We start from the raw sequence: 21,753 nt of genomic DNA on the forward strand, positions 1-21,753 counted from the left end.
CGAGTAGGCTGGACAGAAGTGCCGTTGAAAGCAGTAGCTTTTCCGTCAAAGCTTCGAGCTTCCTAATACTGTAAGGTCTGTGGGTAGAAATGGTGGGTGGTGGTCGGTGCATCGCAAGCCTGTCGAGTCGAAATGCAGGGCCCGGCGTGACCTTCAGAACTCCACGCGAACATTGATGTACACAACTTTGAGTTGACATGAACGTATACTGTCTATTGTTGAAAGTAACGTAAAGTGATACGTAGTACTACAGCCGTGAAACATCGTCATTGACAAACAGCTTGAACCCCAGAATACCAGATAATAACGCCTATTACACCGCCGCTCACACCATTACGCCATTACACACTATTGCCTTCCATGAGGATAGTGAAAACCCAGAACGCGTAAAAGAATCATCGCGACAAGTCAGCCACCGTCTATGCCATCTACAACAACCAAACAAAAGTATACCTCCTCTTACTTCTTCTTGAGCGCGTTCGTGAGATGGTCAAACGGATGCTTGAGGAGGTGCGCACTGTTCCGCCGCTTCTCCGCCTTATCCTCGCGCTCCTTCTGGAGAGCCGGGTATTTGTCCACGCCGACTGGCACACGCGCTCATGTCAGTCAAGAATCTTGGAATTACATGACTGTACATTTGCTGCCGCCAGCGGGCTCACCAGGGTTCTGGGACCGCTCCACCTCCGCAATCATAAGCTCAAAGGCCTTTTGTACGTTCTCGTTGTAGCGCGCGCTGGCTTCGGTGTGGGCACATTTGAACTCGGCGGCGAGGGCTTTGCCGTCTTCAGGCGTGACTTGGCGTTGTTCGGGACGCAGGTCAGACTTATTGCCCACGATGACGAGGGGAACCCATTCGACGGCCTAGTGTGAGGGGTGGTTAGGCAGTGGCGCGGAGCGTGTCACATGTCAGACTCACAAGGTGGTTCAGGATCTTATCGCGAATGATGCGCGCCATCTCAAAGCTCTGCTTGTTGGCAACCGAGTAGACAATCATGTAGCCATGAATGCCGATAAAGTGCTTGGAGTTGAGAATGCTGTATTCATCCTGGAAGGCGGTACCCGAGTCAGCGGGTGCTCAGTAACAGCTTGAGGTGCACGGCATGGCATGCTCAGCAGAGACGCGCGTGAAGCATCGCAGGTGGGGCGTCGACCTGGGCTGAGCTTCGCGACGCGGGGGAAAAGAAAACCTCATGTACCTGGCCAGCCGTATCGATGATCTCAGTCGCATAGTCCTGGTTCTTGTACTTGATCATCTTGCTGAACGTATTCTCGATGGTCGGGTAGTAGCTGTCGACAAAGTGCCCGTCGACGAATTGCACCGTCAGACTCGACTTGCCTGTGCACCCTCGCGTCAGTATGCTGTTTGTTGGTACTTGCATGTGAAGCTGCGCGAGCTTCGGGCAACCACGTACCGACGGCTCTGCTGCCGACAATGGCCACCTTTCTCTGCTTGGGAGGGGGCGCCATCTTGCTGCTGGGTTTGGGAGGAGGTCGTGAGGAAGCTGAACGACTCGCCAGGTTTGAGGTTTGGCTGTCTCAGTCCACCGCTGCGATGTAGCTGCCTAGGTTGCGTTTGGTGCTTCGGACCTGCCAATTGCCTGTAGGAGCTAGCTTCCAGCCCGGAATGACGCCGTCTAGCTGCAGGTGATGGGTGCGTGTGGCACGAACAAGCTGGTTCACTGGCCCGAGCGCTGTAGCTACTGTCGTGAGGATGTATGGTTCGAGGCAAACTTCGGCGAGCGTCGTGCCAGAGTTGTAGGTGAAGAGCAGGCGTCGCTCACGAAAAAAAGTCCCCGACGGGGTGCTGATGCCGTCATGTCTGCCGGCTCCCATCTCGATATAGCAGCAACGACTCGCGTCCGCATATGAAAGTTGGGCAACCATGATATATCGCTTTGGGTTTGGCACCGAGCAGCTGGTATTGGGTTCCGCAGTTCTGGCCATCCAAGCCGAACAGTGCACCCCGTAGCCGACGAATCCAGAGCTTCTCGAAGCATTCATTTACGTATTGCCAATCGTCTCGAGCCTAGCGCAAACCTGTCCAGCACACTACCTGCAGATACTCCATTCACCTACAACCACTCAGCGCCACAAGAACCTCCGAAATGTCAGAAACTATCGCTGCCCTTCCCGACGCCCCGAGCATACAACTTAGCCGAAATGATGTCGGGCGTTCTTGACTCAAGGCGAAACCATCACATGCAAGTCGTTGCAAAAGTGAAAAAAGTTGCTCGCCCGGATATTACACGCCCGCTGCATGGAAGTTCTGTAGAAGGCATCTCGCAAATTGCCCCGACGGCAGAGCCACTCCACATGCCGGCTGTTGCGTCACTTGAGCCGGCCTTCTGGGTCGGGTGCAGCCTTACGGACGGGTACGTGCGAGGTTACAAGCCTTCATTTAGCCTCTACTGCCTACGCGATGGGAATACGAGCGGATGGCGGCGACGAATAGACGACATGTCGCTCAATCAGTATAAGCTTGCAGGTTTCTCATATAACTGCTACGGGTCATTTGCTAGCCTGAAGAGCCTCGCTGCACGACCGTTACTATCCACATCTCTGTCCAAGATGCTGGGGTATCGAAATCTTTATATACAATACAAGCGATCCCTTCCCAGCAATGACCGCATACGCGTTATTCGGGGTATCATGCCATAGCCATTAAAGGCCTAACCAATAAGAAGCCACCCGTGAAGAGGGAAATGACTTGCTGCCCAATGGTAAACAACCCGAGGGTTAATCAAGTAAAGGCAAAGTGCGTCTGATCAGTAATGAATCAATGCCCAGGCGGCATACCGGAGTCAAGTCTCTGCATCTGTGCACCATCAAGTGCTCGCGTCCTGCAACCGTTCCACGACAAGCATGAGGCGCGCCGTATAGGACTGCAAAGCCTCTTGACCCTCTGTTCCCTCAAGATTTCCTGCCTTCTGGTCAACGTGTTGGTGCACACGGACAAATTCCTTGATGCTGTCGACAAGGGTGTCAAGTCGCTTGTTCGGTAGCAGCGTGCGGACCTTTGCCCTTATCTGGTCGTTGAGACTCAGATTACCAAGGAGCACGGCAAGATATCCAATGGCTACACCAGAATGCGATTCTTCCACAGAAGCAGCCTAAAGCAGGGTTAGCATTGCTGAAAGCATGACTGCTGAACGCGTACGTACCTGTGAAGCACGCTTTGAACCCTCCAGGAAGATGGCGACCAGAGCGTCAATCTGATCAGCGACGTTAAGCCTCATCTCGTCGCTCAGCTCCGCAAGATTGATGGCAGCACCCAAGCTCAAGATGAGACTATCCAAAACCTCTGTCCGCTTTTCCGTTGCTAGCCCTGTACTGATCGACTCAAACTTTCCAACGATGGAATGCGTCAACGGCTGCACAAAAGCCATTGCTGAGAACGGCTGGCAAGCCTTTGGCTTGTTGTTCGTCAGGTTCATGCATAGCCTGACAGCGAGCATAGTTGATGCAGCGCTGTCGGGCTGGAAGAACCGAGGCATAAAGCCCGCAATACGCTGAAGCACACCCGTCGGCCAGGAGGCTTGGATCTGCCTCGTGGCAGAAATTGACTCGAGTATGGAAAGTACTGTTTCCAGGCATATTTTGTCCGCGCTTCCCTCCTTGCCCGATTGCAACCGATCATTCGATTTCGAAGCCATCTCAACGAGCTGGGAGATCATCGTTTGATCAAGTAGCTTATCAGCATTGCCAGCCTTCCGCATACCAATGATGAGCAACTCGATAGCTTTCAGCGCGACAAGCTGGGGGGATATCTTCTGTACTACGCTGGATGACCAGATAGAGCTTTGCTGGACTAGGGTGCGAAACGTGAATACCGATTCCTTAGCAATCTTAGACATGTTCGACTTGCGATCTTTGGCGATCTCCTTGATATCCGCATCATTGCTGGCTAGCTCGATCAAGTGAGTGAAACTGCCGGTCTCCTGTAACTCGTCTAGGACAGAGTGGGTAGGGTTGGTACGGAGGATAAATACTGTGGCGACGGCAGCGACAAAGTCGAAGATAATCTCGCGACCGCCGGCGATGTTCTGGAAGAACTGATGGGCCAGAGCCGAGTCGACAAGCTGATGACAGAACGTCTCATCGGCCATCTTGGTGCACAGATCGATCATTGCGCTACGCCTCATACTCTTACTGTTGGTAACGGATATGTCTCCGATCATCATTTCGATCTCATATCCGATGATCATGTTACGCCCCCGTGTCTTGAGCTCGTGAATTTGTTGAGCCTGTGCTTGACTGTTCTGCTCGGGGTCATCCTCGGATACAGATCTGGTATCCATCTGGGACTGAGACCCAAAGCCATCGTCTAGATCCATCGAGATCAGTAGGTCATCCTCTGGATTGTCTTCCTTTAGGTACGACCGCGCCATTGCGTAAGTGAGCTTTGGACGCATGCCGAAACCAGACGTTGTCTGCGATGTTTGTGAGTCCACATTCGCTTGCTTGTCCACATCCATGTCGTCAGAGGACGCCGTTGAAGCTTGCTCTTTTCCGACTTCTCGTACAGATCTTCTTGCAGACGAGGGATGTTTTGAGCTTGCTTCAGACTCTTCTCCACCATCGCTGCTGCTGTCTTCTTCGTCATCGTCCGAGCTGGTCTCGGTTGGTTTAAGAGTGTCAATGAGTCTGCTCTTACGGGCCTTGGCACTGTGAGTGACATCAGACTTTGATCTTGCCAGGTTACCGATAAGTGATCTCGGTTTGCGATCCGTCAGCTGTAAGTTCGCCAGGCTTGGCATTGGTGTAGCAGAGGACGATGAATCGCTTAGCAAGCCGCTGAAGAGATCCCTCTGTCGCGGTGTCACGGAGCCAGGTACGACAGGTCTGGATTTCCGAACAGGGGTGGTCAACGGATCTGGTATGTCATACATAGTCTCGTCTTCCATCTCAGGCACGTCTGGGATTTTCTTGACAGGAGATGGCCTGGGGGCCTGGCGATTCGGTATCATGCCGCTCAGAGTAGCAGGAGAGGACTGGCCCTTGACCATCTTTCGCGGTGCCATGACGGGTACGGTACGTTGCCTCGTCCTTGTCGGTTTGTTGAGTGCCAGCGCTGGCGGTTGCGTTTTCCGTGTTGCGCCTGCGACGGGCTGCAACAGTGATGCATGCCCCGGTGAAGCACTTTCTTCGTTCTTCTGAACCTTCCGGCTCCGCTGATGCGCCGTCTGTTCAGTCGTCTTTTGTACCACTGGCGTAGCCACTGTGGCAGTCGACGACATGGACCCTTTGCGCTTTCGCTTGTTCGATGCATTCGACTCGTCCGACTCGGTAGTGTCCTTGTGAGACTCTTCCGATGTTGTCTTGGACCTCCCGGGAGGCTCTTTATGTGCTGTCTGCGGAGCTTGACGTGAGATCTTTTTGACAGTTGGCGGAGCCTCTTCGTCCGACATCGGTATATCGAACACAGCAAGGTCATCGGTCGGTTTGGCAAGAGCTTTTCCTGCCGTCTTTTTCGCAGGTAGTGCCGAGGTTATCTTCGCATTCTTCTGAGCCTTGGTAGCTGTCGGCGCAACGGCCGTCGTCTCGGAAGACGCCTTTGCCTTGGCCACCGGCCTCTGTGATGACTCCGGGTCCCTTGCCGTCTGTTTCTGTGCTCCCACAGGCTGAGGCGTCTTCCTGCGTAGTGTCCGAGGTGCGATCGTATCCGAGGATGGCGGTGGCGGTGCCTGCACGGGCTTTGCAACTTGCGCGGGCGTCGGCAGCGTCTTCTTTACGGTGGCAGTATTCGCGTCGTCAGGCTTGCGCAATGGCTGTGAAGCTTTTGCTGGCTTCTTGGATGCCACCACGGCCCCCCCTCTAAAAGAAGTTGAGGTTTCCAAGCCTGCTTCAGGTGCCCGACGTTTCGTTATTATCTTCTTCGCGGGCTTCGGACGCGACAGGAAGTCGTCATCAGAGGGTACATCGAAGACGTCGACGTCGTCGGTCCTTGCGCGCGCATTCTCCAGACCCGTGCTGGCCTTCAATGTGTCTCCGCCCTTCTTCAGCGAGCCGTTCACGGCTGCGGGATGTTTCCGCGGTCGGTCTGGGGATGGCGGCGCATCATCGTTGGAATCAGGAAGGGGCGGCGGCAGGGTGGAGCGACGCGCGGATTTGCCGTAGACTTTCTTGCGACGGTCGCCGGACGTGAAATTGGCGAACATGGTCGTGGCCATGTCGGTGCGTAGGCGTGTTGTGGTGACGCTTCCAGAGTTGGCTCAGACGCGCATCTCGCAGCAGGCGGGTGGCACCAGGGACCGTGGATGGCTTGTCTCGGCACTCGCTCTCATTCAGCTTGATAGCGTCGGTCCACGCGTTCGCTCACCGCAAACCTATTCTCTCATTGTCGCGACTTCATGACAGTCACGGTGAAATGCTCAAAGCGGCTGTTTGCATGGTGGCTGGTGATCCAAGCAGGGTCCCGAACGACAGGCACGCTAAACAGCGGGGCATGGGTTGCTCCTTCCCAAACAGAGTGAAGGACTTCGCCGACGGTCACGAGCCTAGACTGTTAGCCCACCTACGCTCCAGCTCCTCTTTCCTGCCTCTTATCTGGACATCGTATCCATTGATAAAAGTCTGCTCTATCGTTTGGTCTTGCTCTCACCTCCATCTCATTCTTACCACCCCACAATATCAAATTGTGTTCCAACACCACAAGCTCTACTCACACATTCACGCGCCGGTAAGCTCAATTTAGACTATGACTACGTTTACATATTCCCAAATGCTCCTGCTAGGATGCTGTATCTTGGCTCTGAAACATCTCCATACTACCAGATTCCTGTTGCGTGACCTTGACTGACCATCCTCAGCCTCTTCCTAACCATGTCTTCCGACTCGCATCCACCTTCCCAATCCCTGGGCCCCGAATACCGTCCCTCAAACCTGAAACCAACAGCTACCGTCTCAACTCCCCTCAAGCAGGCCAATGTCCACATCCTACCCCAATCCCCTCAGCTGATAGCATTGCTCACGTAAGAGCCCCGTGAACCATGACCAACACCATGGTCGGGCACCATTACCTAAACTAACAACTTCAAAGCATGATACGCGATCGCAATACCGGCCGCGCAGATTTCATCTTCTACAGCAACCGCATAATCCGTTTGCTTGTCGAAGAAGGTCTCAACCACCTGCCAACAGAGTCCCAGGAGATCACCACCCCAGTAGGCCGCACCTACTCCGGTGTCAAGTTCGAGGGCAAGATCTGCGGTGTCTCGATTATGCGTGCGGGAGAGTCCATGGAGCAGGGTTTAAGGGACTGCTGTAGGAGCGTACGCATTGGAAAGATCTTGATTCAGCGGGACGAGGAGACTAGTAAGCCGAAATTGTACTACGACAAGTTGCCTGAAGACATTGCCGACAGATGGGTCTTGTTGCTGGATCCTATGCTGGCTACTGGTAAGTGAACAAGGCGTGTTTGTGTGATCACTGCTGATGGAGATAGGTGGTTCGGCACTCATGGCGATCGATGTGCTCAAGTCGCGGGGCGTACCAGAGGAGCATATCCTCTTCCTCAATCTAATCGCCAGCCCAGAAGGCGCCCAGAACCTTGCGGATAAGTTCCCCAAGGTGAGGGTGGTCACTGCCTTTGTTGATGCGGGTCTGGACGAGAAGAAGTATGTTGACTCCCATCTCCTGACCGCTCCATACTAATATGACGTGTAGCTACATTGTCCCTGGACTGGGTGACTTTGGCGACCGTTTCTACACCATGTAAAGCATTCAACAGCATCTCCGGTTCATCGATAGCATTTGCTGGGCGCAGGGCGGCTTAGGTTTAGTTGGGCATGTAGTAGCATGGTTTCGTTCAAAGAAAACCACATGATTATAGGCGTACCTGGGTCATTGATGTACACGCTTGATTACTGTGTACATTTCTACAGGCTGCGCTCAGCTAACCGTGAACACACTGAGCCTGACGCTGACGACGATAATGAAACGCCACCGTGAATCTGCGGACCCTTTTTGGTATCCTAAACGCCGTGCAAGCCATGATCCGCTCCCCATGTTCCCATGTATTATACAAGGCCTGAAGCCTTCACGCCTGGTCGCTCTCGCGCGATGGCCCCCGGGCGACTCAGTCCGCGTACTCGCCCTCAGCGTCAGGCTCGTCGTGTTCGATGAAACCGCCGTCGCCGTCGTCGTCTTCTTGGTTGTGCGCCGTCGGCATCCTGCCCATGCGATTTGTACTCCGCGCCGTCTCGACGCTGCCCTTGGCTGCCTCCTTCGCGACGGCGTCACACGCATCGATCCAGTCGGCGTACACGTCGACGGGCGCACTTAGGTAGTTGATGTTGGTCTGGAAGGTCTGGCCGCAGACTTTACATTGCAGGTTGCCGACACCCGATTTCTTCTCGATGGAGACGCTGACGGACTTTTCGTGGTTGCAGAAGAGACATTGGAAGGTGGTCGGGAGTTTCTCCTTCTACAGGGATGTTAGTCGGCGGGGTATCAGGGCAATAGGGTAGAGCCTGCCTTCTTGGGGCCTTGAGGCTTGCTGGAGGATTTGCGCTTGCCCTGTCATTGCTCTTAGTTTGCGCCTGCGATACCGTGAAGCCGGGAGGAACGCACCATTTTTCGCGTTGGTCAAAGTCGCCAGATGGGGAAGGTGTGTGTACACGTAATTATTAAGTAGCGATTGTGGTGGGGATATCCAGAGCCGTGTTTGGTGCTTGTCGCGCCGGTGTCGTGTGCAGTGACGCGAAATCGCGAGTTTGGCTTGAATGCGTCTCGAGTCTCGCGTGGTTCCGACCGCCAAGATCCCTGTCGCTCCCTTGCAGCTGCCGCATACGTCGATAGCCGATAAGCGCCCCCGCTCCTATCAGCGCTCGCCGCGACCATCATGCACGTGTGTAGTCAGCTGTTCGCTGCTGCCACCGCCGGCGAGCTCCTAATATCTGACCACGTTGATCCTCCTCTTCCCTCTTTCTCCTCCTTCTCTGGATCTTTCTGGTCCCCTTTGACGTTTGTTCAAAGTTGTGTTTGTGACTCTGTCCGCTCCCCACTTCTACATCATCTTGCGTGTTCGTCCTACCACCGGAGCTCACCGGTCTTTGTTTCACGACTCGATACCAACGCAGCAATCGCGATTGCTATTTGCCTTTAAGATCAGAGATCCTGTACTACTTTGTATGAGGTTTTCCATTACCAAACATGTCTACTGAAAGCACCACCAGCGATGCTGTCCTCAAGGAGATTCTCGATGGGCTCAAGGCGCTCCGCTCGGAGAACTCCGTACTGGCAGCTTCAGTCGACAAGATCAACGGCCGTGTGAACATGCTGGCAGGCATCAAGCAAATCAAGGACGAGGCAGCAAGTGAAGCTGCCAATGGCAAGCTGGACGGCGAGAAGGCGAAGGAAGTTGAGCCAGAGAAGTCCGTAGAAGCTGTTAGCGAGCAGTATGAGCAGCCACCTTCAAATGCTGATGCCCAACCACGTCGCACGAGTGTATCCAAGATTTCAAAGATTATCTTGACTTCGTATCCCGGCCAAGCCGGTGTCGACCCGTTGCCAATGCAGTGGGGTGCCAAGGACCCTGCTGTTCGTGGCCCTGTCGTTGTGTCAAGACATGCGAACACTATCCGAAGACGTAACGGTACGTACATCTAAACGACTATACATTTAGTTTCTAACATTTCGTAGCTATCGGTGCTCATGGTGGCTCATACTCCATCTACAATGCCCTTGCTGTTGCCAGCAAGAATCTCGACATCACACACAAGCCAGACTTCACCAACACTGAACCTGCCGCGAAGATTGGTCCTTTCCCGCAATGGAGCGACCCAAAGAAGATCGTGGCCATGGACCCCTACGGCCATCTCGCACCCTGGCTGTACAAGGAAACTATGGACAAGGATGATGTTGAGATCAGACCTACCATTGCCATCACCAGAGCACACATGAAAGTGCCAGAACTGGAGGAGAGTGTAAGGAAAGGCAGGCTCGTTCCCGATGGCAAGATTTGCGTCAACGAGACTGGTGAGGTTGCGGTCACCAAGGTCGCAGTCGAGCCTGTATGGTACCTGCCTGGTGTTGCCGAGCGTTTCAACATTGGTAAGTGGGTCGAAACGCATTTCTGACTACATCCACTAACGTATTCGAAAGACGAGGGAACTTTACGCCGGACATTGTTCGAAGAAACCGGTGGTTCTTACCCAGAGCTCATCACCCGTCACGACATCAAGCTCTTCCTCCCTCCTATTGGCGGTCTAACAGTCTACATCTTCGGTGACCCAGCAAAGATGTCCGACCCCAGTGCGAAGCTCGCCCTCCGTATCCACGACGAATGCAACGGAAGTGACGTCTTCGGATCTGACATCTGCACATGCCGTCCCTACCTGACTTTCGGTATCGAAGAAGCAGTCAAAGAGGCCCAGAAGGGTGGCAGCGGTGTTGTCATCTACTTCCGTAAGGAAGGCCGTGCTCTTGGCGAGGTCACCAAATACCTCGTCTACAACGCCAGAAAGCGAGGCGAAGATCGTGCCAGCGAGTACTTTAAGCGCACTGAGAACATTGCCGGTGTCAAAGACATGCGCTTCCAGGCTCTGATGCCAGATATCCTACACTGGTTGGGTATCACCAAGATTGACAGGATGCTCAGCATGTCCAACATGAAGCACGATGCTATTGTCGATCAAGGCATTCCTATCCATGAGCGTGTACCCATTCCCGACGATATGATCCCGGCGGATAGTCGTGTCGAGATTGATGCTAAGATTCAAGCTGGCTACTGTATGTTTTTACTCCCTCTGATGCTCTGGGCAATTACTAACAGGATGTCGCAGTCACAACTGGCCACGTTATGTCGATGGACGAGTTGGCAAACGTAAAGGGTCGTGGTTGGGACGACGTCGACGTATGTGCAACTGGTGACTCCTCATGAACCCATGCTGACCTCAATCTAGCATTGAAGAACTCGGATGACATGAACGAGGTGACATGTTGTAGGAGTAAGCTACCATTAGCGGTACAGAGCGAATTGCCTATCTCGACATGTAATGATAGTACATAGAAAGAACTGCACTGTCAAAACACAATACATCATGCCACTTCAAACTACTTCACTTTTGATCGTGCTTACACATTTACTGTATCATCTCTATATGATGATCGATGCGATACTTCTACCACCATCTTCACGTGCAGATAGCGCCAAGCCACCGTCCAATCCAACAACACCACCCCCCAACCAATCGCTTACCATCAAGTCCCCTCAACACACGTATCCACAGTCCACACGCCTCCCTCCGCATACCGCGTTCCCATCGCCAAAACACCCACCGGCTACCATACACATCCCCCACCACGCAAATCCACCTCATAATTCCAGTCATACTCGCATAACACACGTGAAAGAAAACGCCCCAAGCCCTGTCACTTCATGCATACATTGGCACCGCCACTAAACCGCAACAGCACAAAACCTCCCGCTTGACTTCCTCCCATCTACTATGATCGCTGTCCCTATACCAGCATACCCGGTCCCCTATGCCCCTCATCGCCCCTGTCACTGTGTTTTCCTTTCACCCTGGTACACCCGCGCGTCGCCTTACCCGCACCTACCGCGCATGACCTGGCCTGACAGCTGCAGATGCGCCGTTTCGTTTGGAGATAACGATCTACCGGTGTGTTGCACGTGTTAGGCAGGCGAGAAATGTGGGAATCAAGGGTCTAGAATGCGGATTGTTATGTGGGTGTTGTGGTCGAAGTGTGCACGTGTTGGGATTCGGTGTGTAGCGGAAGTGGGGGGATGAGACGGACGGGCTGTTGGTGTGAACGGAGCAAAGGACACCGATTGATTGCCGGGAGCGGCCCGCTTATTGGGTTGACCGCTGGTGTTGGTACACGTTGATTTTTTTTCTTTGCTTGCTGTTTTGGTGCCTTTTCTGCTTACCGCTTCTTTGTGCGTGCGTGGTTGTGGGTGGTTGGGAACTGCGTACGACTCCACTCAGATGTGTTTCAGATTTTGGGACATCGTGATCTAGTGTGGTGGTTCTTTGCGCTTTCGCCGTTGTTCGGTGAGGTAGAGTACGGGGTGGATCAAAAAGAATGTGTTTTTATTTGTTCGCACGTAGAGGGTCAGATGTCAGCTTTAGTTGGCTGATTATCGGTAGAGTTGCAAAGTGGAGTGCAGTGTGGTTACGATAGTGGCGGTAAACTCGTCATACTGTCGGCGACCGTTTCTGCGTTGCCGCAGTGACAGGCGCTTTTCAACTCGCTTGCTCAAGAACGAGACGCAGCATAAGACTCGGTATGGTGTTGAGCGGGTATGTATGTTAGTTTTCGGACAGGATCGGCGGCGAGATCTGCCGTAGGAGCGTGTCTGGATTTGCGGAGAATTTACTTGGGGCAGAGGCGTCTGAGCTGAGGGTGTCTTGAGTGAGGGGTATGTTGAGGAGGGCCTCAGCACCGTCACGAAACACCAACGCATCAAAGTTGCCTTTGGTGTTATGGCTAGCCGCTGGGGCATGCGAACTTTGGGTCCCAGTGCTGGATGTCTCCGGTCCGAAAAGAGTACATGGGAATGTATCGTCGATGAGGATGCGGAATTGCAAACTTGCTGGTCAACGGCCGCGGCTATGACGGCGTGGAGGGGTTCCCGCTTCCCGGGTCTAGCATGCACGTCGGTATGGCTAACCACATTGTATGTACACAATGACGGACTGGGCAGCACGGCATGATGCTAGATAACTTTCGGCTCTTGCATCAGCCTCTCGAGATGAACGGGCGAAACTTTGGCCTGCCTATCGGATGACCCGTAGATATAGAAGAAGGGCCGTAATCGTGTTTCCAAAGACAGTTTACATGGTCCTTTACCAATATTTCGTTGAACCTTCAGGATCAGGCGCCCAGCTGAGAATGCAGCGTTGAGAGTAGGACTGTCAAATCGGAGCGTTGCCCGCTCCTCACGGAAGGCATGGCAACATGTGAGAGCAGCTGACGCGGAGGTGGAGCGAGGCGAGGTAATCATCGTTCCAGAACAAGTCAACCCAAGTATTGCCGGATAGAGATACGGGTTATAGTATTCGCCTGGTTGCAGTTACGAGATGGAGGGGCGGATGTGTTCCTATCCAGGGATGTATCCCACCAAACCCTGAAGGCATCTCACAATGTCCCGAGAAGATCTCGGGACGCTCGTAGTTACTGCCTCTAACAACAGCTCTTGCATTTCTGGACTGCCTTGTTAGTAATTCCAGAAAGAACAATCGGCTTTTGGTCATCACAAGCGGTGATTGATGACCTGCATCGTAGCAGTCTCTAAGCGATAGAATGCCGAGTACGTGGCTTCCCCTCAACCGCGATGCCACGGAAAGACACTACCGACGTGACATGCGAAATCGAAACACGCGATCGGTAGTTATGAAAGGCTATGTAATAGCGACCGGTGTCGAAAGTGTTGGTCTTCTCGCGTGTCTTTATGCTCCAACCGGATCGCACGAAAGTAGGGGAAGGATGCCCTTGCAAGTACGACGTTCTCGACTTTCGATGACAAGGGATGTCATCCGCATTGCATGACACGGCAGAAATAGAAACCCTCAGCTGAGACAATGTCGTCACCGACAAAGTGGCCGATATGAATGAGGCTCATTGCAGTCCGGTACCTGTCTCGTCGCACAAACCGCACGGTGGTCTGCAGCGACGTCTGGACTCGATAACAGATTAGGCTGTGGATAAGCATACGTGTGCCCCTCTCGAACGTTCCTGATACACAACAAGGAAGGCTCGCCGGGAACTGGGCGGAGAACAGGGCAGCGCTGGCTGTGTCATCACCGCGCAGCCATGACGGATGTTCATTGGGAGTGCGGCTTGCATCCGCCGATGCCATGGTTTGAGGATGCGACGGCGCCGCTATGGCTGTGCACCCGCTCTTCCGGCGAGGCCTGGGATCGAGGAGCGCGATGCCAATCAGGAACGGCCGACGCGAATGACCTGCCACACCGCAAGCGCATCCAAGGCGAAATCGACCTTTCCGATTTGGCTCTCGAGGTACGCTGCCATCGTCGACTAAATCGCGACAAAGTGTTTCATGATTGTCATCCGCATCGTCGGCGGTGGCCAACTCACACCTGCAGCAGCTCGCAGCAGACTACCAGACTAGAGAAATGGAGGTGAGGTGGTCTTGTGTGCATCAGGGGCGAGTCAGGGCGAGTCAAAGCGTGACAGCACACCTCCCTTGCAAGCAGACTAATTCAGAACGTCCACGTTTTCTGGCGGTACCCACTTCGGCATGCATAACTAGCCCGAAAGGCCAGCGATGTCGAGTGGGGAGCTCCGGGCTGCTGATGCACCTGGCGTCGACCAGGGTGCCTGGAACGAGCAGAGGCGTCACTATACATACATGCATTCGGTAGTATGGGGTGAATAGCGTCTAGGCGATTTGGACGCCATTATACATACTACCCGTTCCCGCCCTCCGTCATTCTTCAATTCCATACCGCAGTAATTCTCCGACTTTAACATTCGCTCTCTGTCGATCGACGCACATCTTCGCCATGTCTAGCCACCCACGATACTACTTCTCGCTGCCTACTGAGGCACCTGCACGATCTCGCTCAGCAAGCCGGCGGCCACCTCTAACACCATCAACGGTTTCTTCGCCATGCCTCACCACACTTGTGCCTGTAACCTCTCGACGGGACTCTGGAACATCAACATCCGGTAGCCCGACCAAGGCCTCCATCCTCCTGGCCAAGGTTGCTTCATCGCCTACTACACCTCGAGGCGAGACGCCACCTGGAAGCCCGATGCTCACTCCACGATCGAGGCTGCAGTCGGAACCGGCCTACACTTCTGAGAGGCCTTCCATGTCAAGAACCGAGAGTGACCGCTACGTCCGCCAATACAGGCAGCAGGGTAAGCACTGAGTATGTCAGATCGAAGCAGCATAATACTAACATTCTTCCAGACGGCTACATCAGCTTTCCTGACTTTGAGAAGTTCTGCCAGAACCAGAACCCATATGGTCAGCAAGACCGATCTGACGTCAAGACATGATTGGACATGCATCAGTCTTTGATGTCATGCAACAAAGACGTCTCTATCAACAACACCAGCCATACCACCGCTACACCTACCAGACTCACGTTCTCTTCTATGAGCAACTGTACAGCAATCTGTATCAAGTCGCCGCAAGCTGATAGTCTCCAATCTGGAAACTGCGCTGTTGGAAGGCATACATCTGGCCATCGTCTCTATTGTCACGGGGAACGGTAATGGATTTGGGTCAGACCAACGGATCTACGTCGCGACAATAAATGTCGAGATGTAAAGAGGAGGAAGGAAATCGTTACAGGATGTATATCCATATTTTTCGTGATGCTGGACGCAGTAACTCGTCTGCGATGATGATCGCATTGATGACGTTCGCTGACGGTGGCTGGAGAAGACGCGAAGATGTAACTGGAATTTGGATGGGGGTGCTAGCGTGTGCGATGGGTAGTTAGTCTGTCCGCCACAGCTGAATGAACTGCGTAGATAGAACCGCAGCAATGTAACATATGTACATTGCTTGGCAGCGCAAATTGTTAGTTTGTGAACAAAGTGATGCAGGTGATGTGGGTTTCGCAGACGTACCTAGGTAGAGACGCGAGACTGGAGTTGCGTGGCCACGGAGTCGCTTCAACACCATCTTCTACCCAAACTATTGCCACGACCATATCATATCATGCGCATCTCGCAGTTGCCGCGCCTTCCTGCTATTATACAGCCACTATGGTGCAGCAAAGGCAAGCATCGCATGCGCCACAGATGGCGACTCGAGAGATCCCAATGTGCAGCATCACCAGTGCTATCTTGCCCGCAATGCATGCGAACGCGATCAACACCCTCTATTTCCATGAGCATTCACTGCTGATCTTCCCGTGATGTGCACTTGAGCGTTGTTGCTGCAGTTGATTGCCGCACTCGATTTTAGGCTTGGCACACGTGATGCGCGGCGCTACTGGGCTCGCTTAAGCGATTTCGAACACCACCAATTTGCGAGTTCTCAGTCTCCGACATCGACAGCGACAACCACCCTTCCACGACCGACAACAAGACTCGCAATCATGGCTGTCGGCAAGAACAAGCGTCTTTCAAAGGGAAAGAAGGGTCTCAAGAAGAAGACCGACACCTTCGCGAAGAAGGACTGGTACAACATCAAGGCGCCAGGAACTTTCGCCGTCCGAGAGTAAGAATTCCCGCTGCTCCACACGGGGACTCTATGCTTACTCTTCGCTCTCTGCAGTGTCGGAAAGACCCTCGTCAACCGCACCACCGGTCTCAAGAACGCCAACGACGCTCTGAAGGGCCGGATATTCGAGGTCTCGCTCGCCGATCTCCAGAAGGATGAGGACCACGCTTTCCGCAAGGTCAAGCTCCGCGTCGACGAGGTCCAGGGCAAGAACTGCCTGACCAACTTCCACGGTCTCGACTTCACCTCCGACAAGCTCCGCTCCCTCGTCCGCAAGTGGCAAACCCTCATCGAGGCCAACGTCGTTGTCAAGACCACCGACGACTACCTCCTCCGCCTCTTCTGCATCGCCTTCACCAAGCGCCGACCGAACCAGGTCAAGAAGACCACATACGCCCAGTCGTCCCAGATCAGGGCCATCCGCAAGAAGATGGTTGAGATCATGGCCCGCGACGCCAGCTCGTGCACCCTCGCCCAGCTCACCCAGAAGCTCATCCCCGAGGTCATCGGTCGCGAGATCGAGAAGGCCACCCAGGGCATCTACCCCCTCCAGAACGTATGTGGTTGCATGGACAATGGAGGATGACAGGCTAACATGGCACAGGTCCACGTCCGAAAGGTCAAGCTCCTCAAGGCGCCCAAGTTCGACCTCGGTGCCCTCCTCGGTCTCCACGGCGAGTCAAGCCAGGACGACTCTGGCCAGAAGGTTGAGCGCGAGTTCAAGGAGACCGTCCTTGAAGAGGTATAAGGTCTTGTTGGATAGGCAAGGGGTTCTTGGGTCTTTTCAACTTACCGCGGCATGATATCGGCATTCCAAAGGTGTTTGTGTTTACAATGAAAGATAAACATGCCCTTGATGCGATCCCGCGGCAGTGATGGCGTGCATGGGGTACGATCCGCATCTGGTGTTAACAGGTCATGCGGGAAAAGTATCATGGAAATGACATTGATGAGTTCCAATTCAGTACTGCAATGATGTGACTGGGCATTGTTGTGATGAAATGATGTCAGGCGAGATTGTCGAGGATAGAGGGGATCTTATGACGATGGTGTTCATGTCGATGGTGCGTGCGCTGTTGCCCTCTTGGAATTGGGTATTGCTAGGCAAGGGCCGTCGTGAAGGTAGCGAGTCCAAGTGAACATACGTTGTGAGTAGTACAAGCATGTAGCAGTAGGTCGATTAGTGCGATTGTAAGGTTAGAAAGAGGTATAGATTTCTGAGGTTTAGGAAGAGCGACCCAGAAGTGACTTTCGCACAACAATAGCCTGTGCCCGACGCTTTCGTTTGAGTACACGATCGAAACCCTGCTGTTGGCATGAGCAAAGAGGAATGTAGCTTCAAGTGAGCATGTTCATGCGCAATGCAAGTGTGTTGGTATGATAGTAGCGTTGTGGGGGTGCAGAGGTATCTGGAAAGAGCGACGTAGAAGGGGCTTTCGCGCGACTATGATCTGCACACACTTCACTTTTGTTCAAGTATACGATCGCAGCCCTGCTGCCGGCATAAGTAAAAAGAGATGTGGCTTCGAGTGAGCATGTTCACGCGCAATGCGAGTGGGGAGTGTTGTGGGGGTATACGTCGAGGTCTGGAAAGAGGGACGCCACGCACGCTATGAACGCACACACTTTTCCGCACTTATACAGCCACTTCTACACGCTCTTTGCTTGCATTCTAGCCTAGAGAAAAAAAAGATTTTGGCCAAAAGAGGAAGTTGCCTTCCGCCAGAATTGAACTGACGACCTCGTCATCACGTGACGTCCCTTTCGGGACTAGCTCGATCCAAGTCGGATCTAGCGTTACTAGTGACGCGCTCTACCACTGAGCTAGGAAGGCTGTGAAGCTCTTTGCTTTGATGAAGGAATGCCAAACTAGATGGTATATATCCTCAATGCAAATGGGCAGCTGATTACAGCGGATCGACAACCATCAGAATGACTGTGTGGGGTGGGGCCCTCGCACGTCACAACGAATAAGCGAGTTCTGATGACGACTCGCCAGCGAACCCTGCACGTCCGACCACCATGCACAACAGCATCCGACTATGTAACCCTCCCTCCGATGTCCCCCCTAACCATCTCACAACCCCCATCCCATAAACTTCGATCTGCAACCCAAACTCTGATAAACAGTGTCACGCCGAAGCGGACCTTTCCGAACCTCAATCCTGCGGTGTGCGAGCATGCCAATGCCAATGCGACAATCAATACAAATGACCTACATACGACGCAAAATCGAAGCGTCTCGACTTCCAAGGCCGCGCTGATCGTTATGAGATGATGTGGCCTTGCGCCGTCTTGTATTTCGCGTAGTTCGCGCGGAAGCGGGTAAGAGGACAAGTTTGTGGTTGCTGATTCAGGTTTCGACGTTGGTTCAATCGTAGAAATGTGCCTTCACCGCTACTTTGACGAGAGGTGGGGAGACGTCAGCCAGCGTTACTTCGCGACAGCGAACGCGTGCAGGTACGGGAGTATGGGCATCGGGATCGATCGTGGGTAGCTGGGTTAGGGAGGGTGGAGAGTTTGGGGAGGGATGTGGAGTAGTGGGTGGAGATGTTGGGTTGGGCTGGGGTGAGAGTGTCAGACTAGGTGGATTGCATAGGCGCTGCATGGGTGGGATAGAGTGGTTCTCATCGTCGATGGTGATCGTGTTTTGTGGTTGCTACCTGGATGCTTGCCAGCTTACTTGTCGGCTCTGACTGTACGCACTTCACGGTCCGATACATGTCGTTGTTGTCTGACCGGCCCGTGCCACGGTCAATACTTACGGGCATATACTATCGCGGCTCCGCAAAGCCTTCCATACCATAGAGTTCTCTGGATACCGATGTGTGTATTACGCGGCTAGTATCTACACCCCGATGCTGGTCATGCACGCACGTTGGCTCCGGTGAGAGCCCCAGTATCAACGCTAACCAATCCTCCGCACAACCTTGCTAGCAGGCAACCCTTCCCTTCTCCGTATCCTGACCCGGATGTCTCCCTTGGGAACCTTTATTCCCGCTCCATCAACCGCTTTGGGAAGCACCCACTTGGCGTCCTTCCGCTTGGCATCTTCTTTCTCCCTGCTCGCTTCCTCTTTAGCGGCTTTTTGCTCTGCAGTAGGCGCCTCGGCACCGAATGACGCTTCGTTCCCTGCTTCTTGGATGTGGTCGAAGAAGCTCTTCTTTGGCGCAGGTGAAATTTCCCAGAGTTGGGTGATGCCGGACACGATGGAAATGATGAGGTTGGTTTTGTAGGATTGCGAGGTATCGGTGGCCGAAACGATGGATGATGACGCTGGGGTATCCACGAAACGGTCGGGCTTGAAGGTTCGTGGTGAGATGTGATGTGTTGGTGATGAGTTCCTGAGAGATCGAGAGAGGCCCACATCGACGTACGAGCCTGCTTCTAGCTCCCATTGCTCTGTGTCATCTTTCAAATGAAGTGATTTCTGGACTTTATATGTGCTGACAGAGCAGTTGTATAGGCGTCGAGCTTCATTGATGCATGAGCGAAGATAAGATAGCGAGTTTGGTGTAAGCACTTCCTTCACTGACCCGTAGCGTATCTCTGGCGGTGCTGGGAAGGATGGGTGTATCGATGGAGGTTGTATGGCTTGAGCCCAGGTTTTGGATTCTGCTTTGATCCTCTCAAGAGGCGAATCTTGTGGAGCCTTCGCACCTTCCGCCTTGGATGAAGAGTAGATGTGTACGACCGTCCAGAATACGATCGGCATGACCTCTGAGTAGATATCGTGCACTACGTGAAGCCCGATCGAAGCTCGTAGTTCCGCTGGAAGTTCATGCTTGGTGAAGAGCTCGTTCAGCTTCATGAGCGGTGTAACTACATCGGCGTCGGTATCTTCTTCTCCGCTCACGCTCTCATCGTCGTCTGGTACCCTCCTCACTGGTGGATTCGACAAGTCTTCGAATTGCTTTGCAAAGTTTCTCAGTAATCTCTTCCGTGCAAGAGCTGCTCCCGGTAAGCCCTGGATAGGTGCTAGTCGCGGCAATCCAAGCGCGAGAGCCCAAAATCGTTCGTTGCAGCTCGCCAGATCGGTGGCAAGGAGTTGGTATGACTCTGCAAACTGTGCTCCGACGATTGGGGGCAGGATAGCATTGCAGCAGAACTCATTGAGGAGTGTGAAGAGATCGCATTCGGCTTCCGAGGTTCCGTCCGTAAGTTCCACGTTTGAGACACGCTCCCATTGCATTTGATCGACGATTGATGAGTTGAATGTGACGAGGTCTGGAAGCGATTCGGTCAAGATGCGCAGCGATGCTTTAATCAAGTTGTCTCTGGCTGCTTCGTCGTACAGTTCCGTTTTGACAACCTGGTTGATCTCATTTTGCAGCTCGAGATAATGACTTTCCATGGCTTTCGGTAGGCTGAAGGCGTTTCGGAGGATAGCTGGTTGGTTGTTGTCTGTCAGCTCCAGGTCACTCCATTTGTTGTAGAGCTGGTCAAGTAGGGGTTCCGATAATAAGACGCTGTGTTTGGTTCCAGCAGCTTTGTACGCCACTATGCTTGCGGTTGCAGAGTCACTGTCTTGGGTCAGATAAATCCACGTACGCTGTGAGTACACCTACCGAATGCTGGCTAACCACTCCTCGCCTCCAAATGCGATGCTCGAGAGGTGGCGTACCCCGGGTATCCAGTATGGCAGCGATTGTACCCGTCTCTTCCCATCTTGGCTTTTGGTAACTGTTCCTGGACTTGAAAGTAGCCTAGTCGGTAGCAACACAAAGACTGCTGAAATTGCAAATGCAGGTAGCAGATCGAACCAGGAAAAGTCTTCGGGTATAGAGTTCTGCAAAGTTTGACCGAATCCAAAGTACCAGGCTAGAGCGAGTATGAACGGGCTGAATAGTGTGGTGTAGCATAATGGCAGAAACAACGTCCTTATAACGCTGTTCGAGGCATACACGCTCAGGAACAGAGTCCTGAGGGAACCCATACTGGCGGTGACGAAACCAACAGTCCAGGGCCGTGCTCGGCGATGACTCTACCCCGAATGACGAAAACGGAAAATGTCCAGAGTCCGGTGAGGTCGTGCGGACAACTGCAGAGGGAGTGTCGGGCGCGGTGAAGTCGTGAATAAGAATCGAATGATGTCCCCAGCCTCACCCCATGAGGCTCTTGCTCGGCGAGCTCAGGGCTTTGAAGTCGCAAACAGTCGATAAAGACGGCGATAACCGTTTTTGAGGGACTCGGGAACCTTGCAGGGTGTGATTTGATGCGGCTGAACGTGATGTTCTGTAGGCCACGGTAACATTCAATGCAGGCACTAGACCGTTGATCCCTGCTTAGCTCGCTTATTGAAGGACCCCTCAGCCCTATCACGATGCCGTTGGACAGAGATTTTGCAACATCGCGGTGTAAGACGAGTGCTTAGTTATCAGCACTGACAATGTACGTTGCTCAGCCCTCTAGCTGGTCTGAAGTGTGGCATTGCACGCCCTTTGTCGGCCGAGTCGATACCGCTCTTTCCATCAGCGCCCTTTCCATTTGCAAAATGACTAATTCTGCTCTAGTCATTCAAACCTGTATTGAACTTCAATAGGTATATACAGAACTTTGTGTATAGTTGCGAGATAAGTCTT

At 53.2% G+C, this 21,753-nt stretch overlaps 8 protein-coding genes and 1 non-coding gene across 9 annotated transcripts; 4 read left to right on the top strand and 5 right to left on the bottom strand.

Moving 5' to 3' along the window:
- Window positions 1-459: 459 nt before the first annotated feature.
- RHB1 (GTP-binding protein) lies at window positions 460-1,467 on the bottom strand (the record flags this gene model as incomplete). The annotated part of the gene is made up of 5 exons (XM_051474987.1): window positions 460-584; window positions 636-861; window positions 917-1,045; window positions 1,197-1,336; window positions 1,413-1,467. 5 exons carry the CDS (start codon window positions 1,465-1,467, stop codon window positions 460-462), a joined length of 675 nt encoding a protein of 224 aa, XP_051321204.1.
- A 1,358-nt stretch (window positions 1,468-2,825) lies between these two features.
- On the bottom strand, window positions 2,826-6,170 carry J4E85_010783 (uncharacterized protein; the record flags this gene model as incomplete). The annotated part of the gene is made up of 2 exons (XM_051474988.1): window positions 2,826-3,110; window positions 3,162-6,170. 2 exons carry the CDS (start codon window positions 6,168-6,170, stop codon window positions 2,826-2,828), a joined length of 3,294 nt encoding a protein of 1,097 aa, XP_051321205.1.
- Window positions 6,171-6,822: 652 nt separating this feature from the next.
- Window positions 6,823-7,717, top strand: FUR1 (Uracil phosphoribosyltransferase, synthesizes UMP from uracil; the record flags this gene model as incomplete). The annotated part of the gene is made up of 4 exons (XM_051474989.1): window positions 6,823-6,971; window positions 7,040-7,398; window positions 7,445-7,616; window positions 7,666-7,717. The coding sequence occupies 4 exons, from the start codon at window positions 6,823-6,825 to the stop codon at window positions 7,715-7,717; spliced, it is 732 nt and encodes a 243-aa protein (XP_051321206.1).
- A 360-nt stretch (window positions 7,718-8,077) lies between these two features.
- Window positions 8,078-8,574, bottom strand: J4E85_010785 (uncharacterized protein; the record flags this gene model as incomplete). Its single annotated transcript, XM_051474990.1, has 3 exons — window positions 8,078-8,425; window positions 8,476-8,517; window positions 8,572-8,574. The coding sequence occupies 3 exons, from the start codon at window positions 8,572-8,574 to the stop codon at window positions 8,078-8,080; spliced, it is 393 nt and encodes a 130-aa protein (XP_051321207.1).
- A 579-nt stretch (window positions 8,575-9,153) lies between these two features.
- URC1 (putative GTP cyclohydrolase) lies at window positions 9,154-10,953 on the top strand (the record flags this gene model as incomplete). The annotated part of the gene is made up of 5 exons (XM_051474991.1): window positions 9,154-9,595; window positions 9,643-10,053; window positions 10,105-10,731; window positions 10,785-10,855; window positions 10,948-10,953. 5 exons carry the CDS (start codon window positions 9,154-9,156, stop codon window positions 10,951-10,953), a joined length of 1,557 nt encoding a protein of 518 aa, XP_051321208.1.
- Window positions 10,954-14,492: 3,539 nt separating this feature from the next.
- Window positions 14,493-14,994, top strand: J4E85_010787 (uncharacterized protein; the record flags this gene model as incomplete). Its single annotated transcript, XM_051474992.1, has 2 exons — window positions 14,493-14,853; window positions 14,906-14,994. The coding sequence occupies 2 exons, from the start codon at window positions 14,493-14,495 to the stop codon at window positions 14,992-14,994; spliced, it is 450 nt and encodes a 149-aa protein (XP_051321209.1).
- Window positions 14,995-16,046: 1,052 nt separating this feature from the next.
- Window positions 16,047-16,919, top strand: RPS1 (ribosomal 40S subunit protein S1B; the record flags this gene model as incomplete). Its single annotated transcript, XM_051474993.1, has 3 exons — window positions 16,047-16,168; window positions 16,226-16,727; window positions 16,776-16,919. The coding sequence occupies 3 exons, from the start codon at window positions 16,047-16,049 to the stop codon at window positions 16,917-16,919; spliced, it is 768 nt and encodes a 255-aa protein (XP_051321210.1).
- A 965-nt stretch (window positions 16,920-17,884) lies between these two features.
- Window positions 17,885-18,005, bottom strand: J4E85_010789. The gene has a single exon. It is a non-coding gene; the product is annotated as a tRNA-Thr (tRNA).
- A 1,074-nt stretch (window positions 18,006-19,079) lies between these two features.
- On the bottom strand, window positions 19,080-21,107 carry J4E85_010790 (uncharacterized protein; the record flags this gene model as incomplete). Its single annotated transcript, XM_051474994.1, has 2 exons — window positions 19,080-20,694; window positions 20,740-21,107. The coding sequence occupies 2 exons, from the start codon at window positions 21,105-21,107 to the stop codon at window positions 19,080-19,082; spliced, it is 1,983 nt and encodes a 660-aa protein (XP_051321211.1).
- Window positions 21,108-21,753: the final 646 nt, after the last annotated feature.

Source organism: Alternaria conjuncta (genome assembly GCF_024043145.1).
Source record: "Alternaria conjuncta strain BMP 0040 chromosome Unknown scaffold_26, whole genome shotgun sequence".
NCBI classification, from domain to species: Eukaryota; Fungi; Ascomycota; class Dothideomycetes; order Pleosporales; family Pleosporaceae; genus Alternaria; species Alternaria conjuncta.